A 14,554-nucleotide genomic window follows, 5' to 3' on the forward strand; every position below is an offset into this window, starting at 1 on the left:
AAATGTCATTCTCACTCATTGATACCTAATGTCAAATGTCACTCACACACAATGATACATAATGTCAAATGTCATTCTCACACATTGATACCAAATGTCATATGTCACTCTCACACAATGATGCTTAATGTCACATGTCACTCTCAGACATTGATACCTAATGTCAAATGTCACTCTCACACAATGATGCTTAATGTCACATGTCACTCTCAGACATTGATACCTAATGTCAAATGTCACTCTCACACAATGATGCTTAATGTCACATGTCACTATCAGACATTGATACCTAATGTCAAATGTCACTCTCACACAATGATGCTTAATGTCACATGTCACTATCAGACATTGATACCAAATGTCAAATGTCACTCTCACACAATGATGCTTAATGTCACATGTCACTATCAGACATTGATACCAAATGTCAAATGTCACTCCCACACATTGAGACCTTATGTCACATGGTCGTACCTCACGTTGATACAAAATGATATCTATTGTCAAATACACTGCAGGTCCCACCTAACACCCGCATTTTTCTGGTGCCATTGATCCGGACTCCCCACCCCCAACCCCCTTACCCCACCCCCCCCCCCCCCACCGATCACAATTAGGAACTACCCCCAACTCTCGGCTCCTAAATTAAAATTTTTACTTGATTATGAAAATTCCGGGCAAGTTTCGCAAGTCCCCACTCGGTTAATTATTCCCTCATTTGCAAGTTCTCTCCATCCTACCATATTTTCCCATCCATCTCCCCCCCCCCCCCTCCGCCATGAAAGACATGCCCATTACCCGCCACCCTTATCCCACCCTCCCCCGCTGTTGAGCAGGGCCGATAATCGGGCGTCACATTTATCTCATGGCATGCGACATTATCTAGCGCAGAGCGACTTAATTCCCTTGAAATAGTGACAAACGAGCCGCGAGCCCACAAGATTGGGGCCCCCGCCACCTGGGCCCGTCAGTCCCGGGGAGCGGACCTGCCCGGGGTCGGGGGGGGGGGGGGGGGCTCAATCACGATCGTTGCTTTACGGCCGGGGCTGGGTCCCCACTGCCCGGGGATGATCTACGATTCCAGGTCTCGTTAATAACAATTTAACGTCACGTGCCAGCTAATCCTGTTAGGTGCCGTAGATAAACGTCAGCTTGAGATTAGCGCAGACATGGGGGAGGGGGGGGGGGGGTGAGATTGGGGGGGGGGGGCGAGATTTGTGAGGGGGGGGGAGTTTACCAGCGAGCCTGGATTTAAATAACGTGACGTCAGCGTTAAACATGAGATAGTTAACTCGCGTACACAGTGCGCATGTCTGATGACTATCTGATGGTTCACTCCTTGGGGGTTGTGTGCTCTTGATTGTCTGTACGGCGTGGTCGGGTGATAGAGTACTCGACTACTGATCTGAAGGTTTCGAGTTGAGTCCACAGTACTCCATCGTTGCCGTATATTGTGATTTCTATAGTATAAGACAATCAAACATTGCCTTCTTTACAACACTATACCCCGCCCCTCTCTCAAACACACGCACTTCCAAAACAGACGGATGCCCTATGCCACCACACATCAACACATGTCATTATTGCGGCATTATTGTTGTGCGACTGACACACCAGTGGCTGAATATGTTGTGTTTACACACGCAGACCATACGTTTTTGATCAGATTGTTAGTTACAAAACATAGAATAGTTTGTGAATCGCTTAGGGGTTTTGGAGAGCGATGCACAGAAAAAAAAGATATTTCAATGACAACATGGGCTCCGATCCTTCAACTAACGGTATAGATGTCTTATTCTCCACAAGGCCAGGAAGTCACACACAGGTTGTCAAACTGGAGTTTTTGTATAACTTGAGACTCTCATGGGACTAGCCAAGTCCCTGGGATCACGTGGGACTCTCGTGGGACTAGCCAAGTCCCTAAGATCACGTGAGACTCTCATGGGACTAGCCAAGTCCCTGGGATCACGTGGGACTCTCGTGGGACTAGCCAAGTCCCTAAGATCACGTGAGACTTGTGAAACTAGCCAAGTCCCTAAGATCACGTGAGACTCTCATGGGACTAGCCAAGTCCGTTAGATCACGTGAGACTTCTGAAACTAGCCAAGTCCCTAAGATCACGTGAGACTTCTGAAACTAGCCAAGTCCCTAAGATCACGTGAGACTCTCATGGGACTAGCCAAGTCCCTAAGATCACGTGAGACTTCTGAAACTAGCCAAGTCCCTACGATCACGTGAGACTCTCATGGGACTAGCCAAGTCCCTAAGATCACGTGAGACTCTCATGGGACTAGCCAAGTCCCTTAGATCACGTGAGACTCTCATGGGACTAGCCAAGTCCCTAAAATCACGTAGAGCACGCCACTGGTTCAGTTAGCTCTACAAGAACTCACCGAAAATTGTTTCCGTGTAGCAGGAAACTGGCTAGCGATCTGCTGACAACTTCCGGGGGTATTAAGCGAGATTTAACAACAGATACAGCCCTAGATCTGAGATAGAGACCAGATCAACAACAGATACAGCCCTGGATCTGAGAATAGGGCCCGATCTAGCCAAGATTTAACAACAGATACAGACCTAAATCTAGGATAAGGGCTCAATCTAGCCAATATTTAACAACAGATACAGACCTAAGTCTAGGATAAGGGCTCAATCTAGCCAATATTTAACAACAGATACAGACCTAAATCTAGGATAAGGGCTCAATCTAGCCAATATTTAACAACAGATACAGCCCTAAGTCTAGGATAAGGGCCCGATCTTGCCAAGACATTAATTCAGAGAAAACTATCTTTAATTTTCATCCTTCAAATAATAATCATTAAAAAAGTTTAAAAAAACCCACGTTTTCTGATTGAACTAAAAAGTAGAAAATAAATGCTATAGGCCCTACATCACAATAATGCAAGCGATCACTCTACTATAAGCGATGAAAAACGTGGGGCGCCGAAGTAAAAGTTATATTACTATTGATTAGATAATACTATTGACTTTTATTAGGGAGCTTGTAGAGAGTCAACAGTATTAGAAACTGTAAGAAAATCACGGCGCCCCACGTTTTTGCTCGCTTATAGTAGAGTGATCGCTTGCATTATTGTGATGTAGGGCCTATAGCATTTATTTTCTACTTTTTAGTTCAATCAGAAAACGTGGGTTTTTTTAAACTTTTTTAATGATTATTATTTTCTACTTTTTAGTCTTTGTCTGTTTGTTTGCATTAAAATCTTGCTATCGATTTTATCTTTTCACTTTTTTTGGGTAAACGAAGACAACTCGTAAAAAGACAACTCGTAAAAAGACAACTCGTAAAAAGACAACTCGTAAAAAGACAACTCGTAAAAAACACGTTGTTTGAATACGTTACTGACTAGAACACATAGATTTGAACCCGTGTCGAGTGGGATAGCAATCGTGTGCCCAACCACTCGACCATATCGTCTCCCCCAAACTGGCCTACCTCCTGTAAGTTTAAACTCGGTTCAAGCTAAATTCTCTGCCCCTAAGCCTGTGGCGACATGTGATCGTTCGCTTCACTGCGCGCGAGGTACGCGTCGCTGGTTTTTTTTCTAATGGCTAGCAGAGGAGAATTATATATATAGATTATATAGCGGTCTAAAATGCTCAATAAAATGTTTCCATTGATCAATTTAGTAATAATAACAATTGAATATTCAATGGTCATCCAAAAGAAAGCTTCCCTGAAAATTTCAGCGCGCTAGCTAACTGGGAAGTGCCAGAAATTTCGATCGCAAGATTTGATTGGAAAGACAAACAAATAAACACACAGAGAAAGCAAGTTAAAGAAAACGTGGGAAAATCATACTCCATACCAAATGTTTATTTTTTTATTTTATTTTTATTATTATAAATAAACGTTTCACCGTATGGCGCGTCGGATGATGTCAAAATTAACCTTTGCTTATATCAGTCGCTGACAGAGTAGAGAAACCGCTGTATTGTGACAATGTGACAACCTAAGTTGACCGGAAATACACTTATGTCACTAGTGCACACTACTGAGTGTGTTGACGGTGCGCAACTCCAAATGTGAATAGTGCGCATCATACCAGTTTCTTTATCCGATAACCAAACATAACTTTTTACCAGCAGTGATTGGTTAATTAAAGGTGTTTTTTTAATTACTATAAACTAACAAAACAGTTACTTTAAATTTTAGCAACTATTTTAATCCTGCAATTCACCCCCCCCCCCCCCCCCCCCGCAATGTTTGGTGCTACAAAGAAAAGCTGAAACACACGAGTAAATCTTTTTGTGGGGAAGTTCTAGTGCACGGTTAAGTTAAACAGAGGACGTCTGGATATCATCAGGCTAAATTACACCCCCTTCGTTTTTCTTAGAAAGTAGTTTAAGATAGCACGTGCTTGAATTAGTTTAAGACTCCATTTTTTTTTTGTTTCTTTCGGGAATTTGTGAGTGTGGAAAGTTGAAAGTGGAGGGAATATACTGGTGTTGATGTGGTAATGTGGGTGTGGTAGTGTGGTTGTGGGTGTGGTGATGGGGATGTGGTTTTGTGGGTGTGGTAGTGTTGCTATGGAAGTGTGGGTGTGGTAATGTTGTTGTGGTGATGTGATTGTGGTTATGTAGTTGTGGTTAGTGTTGTTATGTAACTGTGGGTGTGGTAGTTGCAGTATGGCTATGGTAATGTGGTTGTGGAAATGTGATTGTGGCTATGTAGTTGTGGTTATATGACTGTGTTAGTGTTGTTATGGAAGTGTGGGTGTGGTAGTTGCAGTATGGCTAAGGTAATGTGGTTGTGTTGTTATGGTGAGAATGTTATGGTGAGAATGTTATGGTGTGGCTGTGGTGTTGTGGCTGTAATAATGTGACTCTAGTTGTGAGGATGTAGTATTGTAGCTATAGCAGTGGTCATAATAGTGTGGTAGTGTGGATGTGGTGGTATGTTGTACTGTGGTTGTGGCTGTGGCTTACATAAACAGAGCAGATTGACCTCATTCAATTAGTCGATTTTTCTAGAACTTCAGCCATAAAACATTTACTTCAACAACAACACGAAATAAATACAGAAATAAATACAACTACTAGCCCTGTTGTCCTTACCTCACCACTACCTCCCCCTCCTCCTTCCCCCCCCCCCCCCCCCCACACAAGTCTCCGAAAATCCCCAGGTGTCAGATTGATCTCCAGAATTTAATCTTTTCGCTTTTATCTGCGCCTATTTTATCTGCGCATGTTTCCTCCCGCGCCGACAACATCGTGTCGTCGACTGTCGTTGACCGCCCCGTTATCTAACCCTGATTAATGCCCTCCTCGTCCCCCCTGGCTTTGATCCCCGGACCTTTCGCCGTCAGTTCGATCAAAACACAAACACGGCCTGCGATCAATGAAGGTTTCCAATCGTAGCCGGCCCTGGAACAAACACATTACGGAACCAAACCGTCAAAGATAAAATGAAATCCTTTCTTAAATGTCTTTGAAGATTCTTCGTGGCTCTGCGAGACAACGGCGTTGAAAAATTGAGGTCGTTGTTTACGTGTGTGTTTACCTGTGTGTTTACCTGTGTGTTTACCTGACTGTGTACCGCTCCTGTTACCTGTAAGTTTATCGGAGAGATTTTAAATTAATGACTTAATTTGGGCAGGCTGTCGGAAGTTGATAGGACAACATGTTGTGGTTAACTTTTTGGTTTCTTTGTCATTTTGGTGTAGGGGCTTATGTTGTAGATGTATGGGGCTTATGGTGTAGATGTATGGGGCTTATGTTGTATGCGTTTGAAGCTTATGTTGTATAAGTTTTGGGTTTCTGTAATATATGTATGGGACTTATGTTGTATAAGTATGGGGCTTATGTTGTATAAGTTTTGGGTTTCTGTAATATATGTATGGGACTTATGTTGTATAAGTATGGGGCTTATGTTGTATAAGTTTGGTAGATTATATTATATGTGTGGGGGATTGTATTGTATATTTATGAAGCTTATGTTATATATGTGTGAGGCAAAGGTTGTATATGAATGGAGCACATATTTTGTACGAAATTGTGCCTATTTATAAATCCAAATATGTAGGGCCTATAATATATTGTATTAGTATTGATGGTTGGGGACGGAGTGGTCTAGCGGTAGAGAGCTGGACTGCTAACCAGTAAGTCTCGAGTTCGAATCCGGGTTCAAGTCAGTAGACCGTCCTTGAGTCTACCAAACTCTGATGGGTATCTAACTCACGTTAGGGAAAGTAAAGGCGGCTGGGCATAGTGCTGACCACACTATCTCTTCATATGCCGAGGTCACAGAAACAAGTGAACTCTACTTCACTTGCCCCATAGACCGTCAGGTTTGAAAGGGAAACTTTTACTTTACTGATGGTTGAATACATGTTGCCAGCAGAAGGAAGGACTGAATGAAAAACAACATGGGGTTATGTGGACCAAATAAATATGTAATGAGTGATTAATGCCAAGTTCAGAAGAATTAAAAACCTATGGACCAAAACCTCGGCGTGTAAATAACGTCACTCGTGTACCAACACCAACACCAACAAAAACACCTTGCATCCACCCCTACATGTCCTACTCGTGTATCAACACCAACAAAAACACATTGTATCCACCCCTACATGTTCTACTCGTGTACCAACACCAACAAAAACACCTTGTATCCACCCCTACATGTTTGTACACTACACGTGTATTCAGCGTATTCTAGTTATCTTTTGATCTTGTTCTATTCACACCGAGACCATACGACAAGTATACCCATTTTCACTGTATCGTAATGTAACCTTTTTGTCGCCGAATTCAACAGGAGCGGCCATAGGATTGGAGTGTTAGGAAGTCGAACAACCAACCAAAGATGATTCGACTGTTGAATGTTTACGGTTTGTGTTAAACACAGAAACAAACAGGGACTTCAAAGAAACCAGACGCATTTTTATGCAATCTTTTACGTGGATGAGAGAATGTGTGTCTCCTTTTATCGTTACCGCGCTGTGTACTTTTGAAAAGTTCAAATTTTGATGTGGGTTAGACAAATTGTATTCAATTGAGTAATTTTGGTAGCGTGATTAATGGAGACGGATTAATAATAGGATTGGTGAAGGAAAAAATGAAAAGTTCAATGAATGAAAACATGTTAATAATGTCAGTAAGTAGGAGGAAGTTCGACTGGTGAGGCAAGTTGTGACTTCGACTGGTGGAGCAAGTTGTGAGTTCGACTGGTGGAGCAAGTTGTGAGTTCGACTGGTGGAGCAAGTTGTGAGTTCGACTGGTGAAGCAAGTTGTGAGTTCGACTGGTGGAGCAAGTTGTGAGTTCGAATGGTGGAGCAAGTTGTGAGTTCGACTGGTGGAGCAAGTTGTGAGTTCGACTGGTGTAGCAAGTTGTGAGTTCGACTGGTGGAGCAAGTTGTGAGTTCGAATGGTGGAGCAAGTTGTGAGTTCGACTGGTGGAGCAAGTTGTGAGTTCGACTGGTTGGTGGAGCAAGTTGTGAGTTCGACTGGTGGAGCAAGTTGTGAGTTCGACTGGTTGGTGGAGCAAGTTGTGAGTTCGACTGGTGGAGCAAGTGCGTTCGACTGGTGGAGCAAGTGCGTTCGACTGGTAGAGCAAGTGCCTTCGACTGGTGGAGCAAGTGCGTTCGACTGGTGGAGCAAGTGCGTTCGACTGGTGGGGCAAGTTGTGAGTTCGACTGCTAGGGGGGGTGGGAGGTCAAATGTAAAATGTGACGTGGGGGCGTCAAATCCGTACTGCAACCCAACATAAAGCCACTGAATATTGTTCTGTCCACCTGTCTTAAAATTTAAACCCCCTCCCCGTTACCCCCCCCCCCCCCCCCCACAGCGTTGTGTGAAATTAAGCCACTTACTGCTAACGTTACTAATCTAACCCACCTGTTAGGGCAGCTCATTGGCCATAACGCACCGACTAAACCACTGGAGGTGGGGGCTATTCGCACAACTTGATGGGGGTTACTTACACAGTTGGTTGGGGGCTATTCACACAACTGGCTGGGGGCTATTCACACAACTTGATGGGGGTTATTTACACAGTTGGTTGGGGGCTATTCACACAACTGGGTGAGGGCTGTTCACATAATTTACGGTCGTCAAACTCAGCTAATTAATCATTTTGTCTGGATTAACATATCTTCATCTCTCTCACTAATTACCTTGTTAATTTTTTCATATTTAAAATTTGTATTAAAATGCTCTTTTTTAGAGTTTGATTAAGATGATATCACATCTACATACTGTATGCCTAACTTACCTCAGCAAAACTTACTTAACTCACCTTACCTCACCTTACCTCAGCCTACCTTACTTATCTCACCTTACCTCAGCCTACCTTACTTACCTCACCTTACCTCAGCCTACCTTACTTACCTCACCTTACCTCAGCAAACCTATCTCACCTTACCTCATCTTACCTTACTTACCTCACCTTACCTCAGCAAACCTATCTCACCTTACCTCATCTCAACTCACCTGATCCCCCTCTAACGAGCCTGGCAGAGATCATCTAGTGCGAGCCGTGTTATGATATGAGTCTGATCACACTTGTCATAACTCCCTGTAGAGTAGAAGCCTGCTTCTCGCCCTTCATCCTGATGGACGGCACGTGTAGAATGGACGGCCAGGTTGTTTTTTTCACTGGACGGCCAGCGATGTGATGCTCGACCTGTGCTGTGAATGACGTGTTGTTCTGTGATAGACATTCCGTTTTGAAATTGACAAGCATTTTGGCATGGACGGCCAGCATTTGGCATGGACGGCCAGCATTTGGCATGGACGGCCAGTTTTCTATATGGACGGTTCTTAATGCCTTGGACGGACAAAATAGAAAGCGTGGAACCAAAAATAATAGATGGCACATTCTCACCAAGGCTGTCTAACGTTATGAAGTTCGGTTGTTCTATAGAGAGTACATATGTGATGGACGGTCAGTTTTCTATACATAGTCTATATATGATGGATGGCCAATTTTGTATACATAAAGACTGATGGACGGCGTATACCGTGATGGACGGCCAGTTTTCTATACATAAAGACTGTTGGACGGCCAGATTTCCATACATACGGTCTATACTGTCTAAGACGGCCGACTTGATGAAGGACGGCTTACACGGACGGCTAGTATACTACACACTTTATATACTGTAATAGTTGCCCACATTGTACTGGAACACACACATGGACGGCCAATTTTCTACACTGGAATAGACACGGGAATAGACGGCCTAAATACAAACTGTTCATGCTGGAATAGACGGCCAAAGTGTGATGGACGGATGTGTTTTGACAGATGGAGGCTGGAGTAAGTCGCCAGCAAGACATCTAATTCCTCTAGGATTACAGCTATGTTGGAGCAGCGGTTCTAACATTTTCATGCAAGAGACATGGGGGAGGGGGTGGGGCAAAATATAGTCCACCCTATAGGTACTGCGTGTTTGTGTAATATGTGTGTATTTTTTCATATATACATATCAGAGGCGTAGCGAGGGGGGGGGGGGGGCGGGGGGTGCGGACCGCACCGGGTGACACCAATTAGGGGGTTGACACCAAGGCAGAAAATAGCAAAATATATAGAGAAAAACTTGAGGGGGGGGGGTGCAAATCGAAAGTTTGAGGGTGGGGGGGGGGGGGTGCAAATCGAAAACTTGAGGGGGGGTGCAAATCGAAAGTTTGAGGGGGTGGGGGGTGCAAATCGAAAATTTGTCCCCGGGAAGTCGCTACGCCTTTGGGGGGTGACACCATTAAGTGCCGCACCGGGTGACACCCGACCTCGCTACGCCACTGATACATATACTTATATATATATATATATTGTGTGTGTGTGTGTTTAAATAAATGCCAGCAAGGCTTTATAAATTCATAATTCTTTTTCTCCTTCCCGTTATCGGCGATAGGGTAAGAGTAAGAATTAAGTTTATGGCTTAGACCCAGGCTCATGGCCATTACTCTAGCCCTAGGGTAAGGAGTTGCTTTGAGGAACGATCAACAATCTATACAACCTATTATCGATACAACCTATTATCGTGTGCGGAAGTTCCCTCACCTTCTGTGGAGTTTTTCATCTGGAACATCAACTGCCCACACACCTTAACTCACCTGAGGGGAGGTGGGGGACACGGGAGAAACGCGTGAGGACCGCGGCACACCTGAGAATTAACGGCGGTGTAAACCCTCCTGCGGGTAGCGCTAATGATCGACAGCAGTTTAAGTCACCACGATCACCAGACAAACAGCAATTTACAAACCTTTTAGCAAAAAAAAAAAAAATATTTCCAACAGCGATCTGATGAGAAAGGAATTTAATATTTTAATTGTAAAGAGGGAAAAATAATCTTTTTTATGTTTCTTTAGCCCGGTACTCGTTGCTAAAGACGTTGTCATGGCAACCTGAATGCATGTGATTAGTGGGGATAATAGTTTAATTAAATAAAGAAGTTCATAATTTTAATGAGGCCGGGCCGTTTTTGTGTGGGTATAAGCTCGCGCGTGTGTGAGAGAATGAGCGTGTGTGTGTGCATGTGTGTGGGTTTGTGTGTGTAAGCGTGTGACTGTGTGTAAGAGAGAAAGTTCTTATTAAAACTAAACTTTGCCAAAACATACGTTAAAGATTTACTGGGTTGTTTTTTTTTTTAAATTAAACCTATGTGGAATTTCGTTTGTGTAGAGTTAAAAGGGGGCGTTACACATCAAAGAAAAATAGTTAATTGGTGTTTCTAATATCCTTTGATTTTACAGAACTTTTATTTTTGCACCGTGGTAAGCAATGGATCTTAATGACATTTAATATGTCCATATGACACGACTGTATGACGTCACTAAATGACATAAATGACATCTTGGTATGAAATCGTTAATCCACGTAACTAAATGACACCACAAAATAAGATGCCACTGAAATGTAGAATAAAATAGACCAACTCTGCTTCAACTGCAATAAAACAAACACCATCCACTCAACAACTTTCTGTTGTTCATTTTTTTTCGTTCTAACTTGCAAAAAACTCCCCCCCCCCCTTCTAAACTAACCGTCCCCGTCAGGAAGAAGTTGGTGAGACGGACGGAATCACCAAAGGTCAACCCCCGCAGTCGGTTGCTAACAAACAAGGGTGATCTCCCCGAACTGAAGAGCTCCCACCTCGGCCACACCGCGGCCTGATCAATCCACTTTCCCGCTGCTTCTTTGAACCGCTAACCTGATTGGTGTTTTTATACCCCGGCCATCTGGGGAACACATGAGCGTGAGCACTCACCTACCTCACGTGTGCATGTTCTTACACTCACGCAGACGGTGCCCATTCTCATCATATCTATTCTTCACTTCCTACAGAGAAGTGAGGGTTGCGGGGAGGGGTGGTTTTAACAGTCTGCACGTGCTGTTGGTTGAACTGCACTCCGTTTCCGGGTGGCGGGGGTGGGGGTGGGGGTGCTGCATGCAGTAAGATGCCGTGCATGATCCGGGTGGCGGGGGTGGGGGTGGGGGGTGCTGCATGCAGTAAGATGTCGTGCATGATGGAGGCTGTTTTCAATCGCACTCCTCTGGTCGGGTTTGAAGAAACCGACTCCCACCTGGTAGGTTAAAAACTTTCCCACCCCCCCCCCCCCTCTTTGGTTATATCATTACTTCAATGTGAGTATAAGGGGGAGGGGGGTATACGGGTGGGCTTGAGAAAGATTTTTTGCAGGTTTAGGCGTCGCTAGGCGGGGGGGGGGGGGGAAGATTGCGGTGTTATTCAGTCACAACCCCACACCAGGGCGTCACTTCTCTCCCACACCAGGGCGTCACTTCTCTCCAACACCAGGGCGTCACTTCTCTCCCACACCAGGGCGTCACTTCTCTCCCACACCAGGGCGTCACTTCTCTCCCACACCAGGGCGTCACTTCTCTCCCACACCAGGGCGTCACTTCTCTCCCACACCAGGGCGTCACTTCTCTCCTACATCAGGGCGTCACTTCTCTCTCACACCAGGGCGTCACTTCTCTCCCACACCAGGGCGTCACTTCTCTCCCACACCAGGGCGTCACTTCTCTCCTACATCAGGGCGTCACTTCTCTCTCACACCAGGGCGTCACTTCTCTCCCACACCAGGGCGTCAGTTCTCTCCCACACCAGGGCGTCACTTCTCTCCCACACCAGGGCGTCACTTCTCTCCCGCACCATGGCGTCACTTCTCTCCCACACCAGGGCGTCACTTCTCTCCCACACCAGGGCGTCACTTCTCTCCCACACCAGGGCGTCACTTCTCTCCCACACCAGGGCGTCACTTCTCTCCCACACCAGGGCGTCACTTCTCTCCCACACCAGGGCGTCACTTCTCTCCCACACCAGGGCGTCACTTCTCTCCCACACCAGGGCGTCAGTTCTCTCCCACACCAGGGCGTCACTTCTCTCCCACACCAGGGCGTCACTTCTCTCCCACACCAGGGCGTCACTTCTCTCCTACATCAGGGCGTCATACAACCCAGTCACAAACTATCGGGGCGCTAATACCAATCAGGGTCCATTGATAAACCGAAAAGTCTCGAGTTCGAACGTCCGGGCAGATGAGGCTCGATATCGGGAGTCAGCAACAAATCCAAAATCAAACAACTAACAACTTCTGTCTCGTAGTATGTTCCTGGACTGGACGGACAAAGGCTATGGAAGTAAATCTAAAAGGAAAAGAAGGCTGAAATCTGAGTCAAAGTGCAATTTTCGGTAATTATCCCTTAATAGTTTAATTTGATACATTATTTAAAATGTAAACGTAGTAACAAAGCCACACAACCATATCTCAATTAATTAAAAATTTCATAAAATAAAACATACAAGAAATTAAATTCTTTAATTTCAAAGCTAAGGAAGTGATTCTTGAAGAAATGTACATCACACGGAGCAACCCATTGCTCATCACACGGAGAAACCCATTGCCCATCATACAGAGCAACCCATTGCCCATCACACAAAGCAAGGAGCAACCCATCGCTCATCACACGGAGCAACCCATCGCCCATCACAAGGAGCAACCTATTTCCCATCACAAGGAGCAACCCATTGCTCATCACACGGAGCAACCCATTGCCCATCACAAGGAGCAACCCATTGCCCATCACAAGGAGCAACCCATTGCTCATCACACGGAGCAACCCATTGCCCATCACAAGGAGCAACCCATTGCCCATCACAAGGAGCAACCCATTGCTCATCACACGGAGCAACCCATTGCCCATCACAAGGAGCAACCCATTGCCCATCACAAGGAGCAACCCATTGCTCATCACACGGAGCAACCCATTGCCTATCACACAGAGCAACCCATTGCCTATCACACAGAGCAACCCATTGCCTATCACACAGAGCAACCCATTGCCTATCACACAGAGCAACCCATTGCTCATCACACGGAGCAACCGACCATGCTATAATCAGATCTGTTCCCATCCAATAATTTATTTAGATTTTTAGTTTTCACGGATGTTCGTACGTGACTGTATTTAAGTTGAACTGCAAACTTCTCTTACAAAAGGACAGACTGAGTCATCTTATGAGTATTACCATAAATGTAGCCCAACACTGGGATGTGCACAGAGTATAAGGGCGATAACTTGAACAGCATTGTACAATCTACATACTTCTATTGTATCGCAACAAAAGTTCTATAAATCAGAATCGCCATAGATCATGGTGTGTATCACGCATGTGCAAGCTGTTTAAATTCTTTCATGCGGAACAAAGCCATGTTTTATGGATGAGTGGGTGGGTTTTGATACTAGCGATCAATGACCAGTACAGGCGACACAGCTGTTGTGTGACAGGTCGGATATGAATTAGTGTAACTGAACCGTAACTTTAGAAACTGTTTTACATAAGGATTTCAACATACACACCGCCGCAACATACGCCCACACACAACTAACATGTAATAAGCAGCCTACAGCGTGCCATTGATCCCAAGCCAATGATTAAACACCCTTGACCCTAGATCCTAGACACGGTCCTAGTCCCGGGACCCCTAGACCCTAGACGCAAGATCAAAGACCCTAGGTCATAGGTGGATGATATCAATTAAAATTTTGTAACTATATTTCAGATGTTGAACCCTAAGTTTTGATTTTTTACATGATTTTTAAAAAAATATACATAAACATTTTAAACGCCATTCATATATATATATATATATATATATATATATATATATATATATATATATATATATATATATATATATATATATATATATATATATATATATATATATATATATATATATAGACATGAACACGAACCAACCCTTAAATCTCCGCACACTATACTGTGAAACATGAACACGAACCAACCCTTAAATCTCCCTACACTATAGACAAGAACACGAACCAACCCTTAAATCTCCCCACACTATAGAAATGAACAAGAACCAACCCTTAAATTTCCCCACACTATACTGTGAAACATGAACACGAACCAACCCAAAAATCTCCCCACACTATAGACATGAACACGAATCAACCCTTAAATCTCCCCACACTATACTGTGAAACATGAACACGAACCAACCCAAAAATCTCCCCACGCTATAGACATGAACACGAACCAAC

The 14,554-nt window shown here is 44.3% G+C and overlaps 1 protein-coding gene across 1 annotated transcript; it reads left to right on the forward strand.

Annotated features, from left to right (window-relative positions):
• The first annotated feature begins 12,838 nt into the window (after positions 1-12,838).
• LOC131930310 (uncharacterized) lies at positions 12,839-13,384 on the forward strand. The gene has a single exon (XM_059286729.1). The coding sequence runs from the start codon at positions 12,839-12,841 to the stop codon at positions 13,382-13,384; it is 546 nt and encodes a 181-aa protein (XP_059142712.1).
• Positions 13,385-14,554: the final 1,170 nt, after the last annotated feature.

This window comes from Physella acuta, unplaced genomic scaffold, assembly GCF_028476545.2.
Source record: "Physella acuta isolate Inbredline_101_S28 unplaced genomic scaffold, ASM2847654v3 ptg001756l, whole genome shotgun sequence".
In the NCBI taxonomy this organism is placed as follows: domain Eukaryota; kingdom Metazoa; phylum Mollusca; class Gastropoda; family Physidae; genus Physella; species Physella acuta.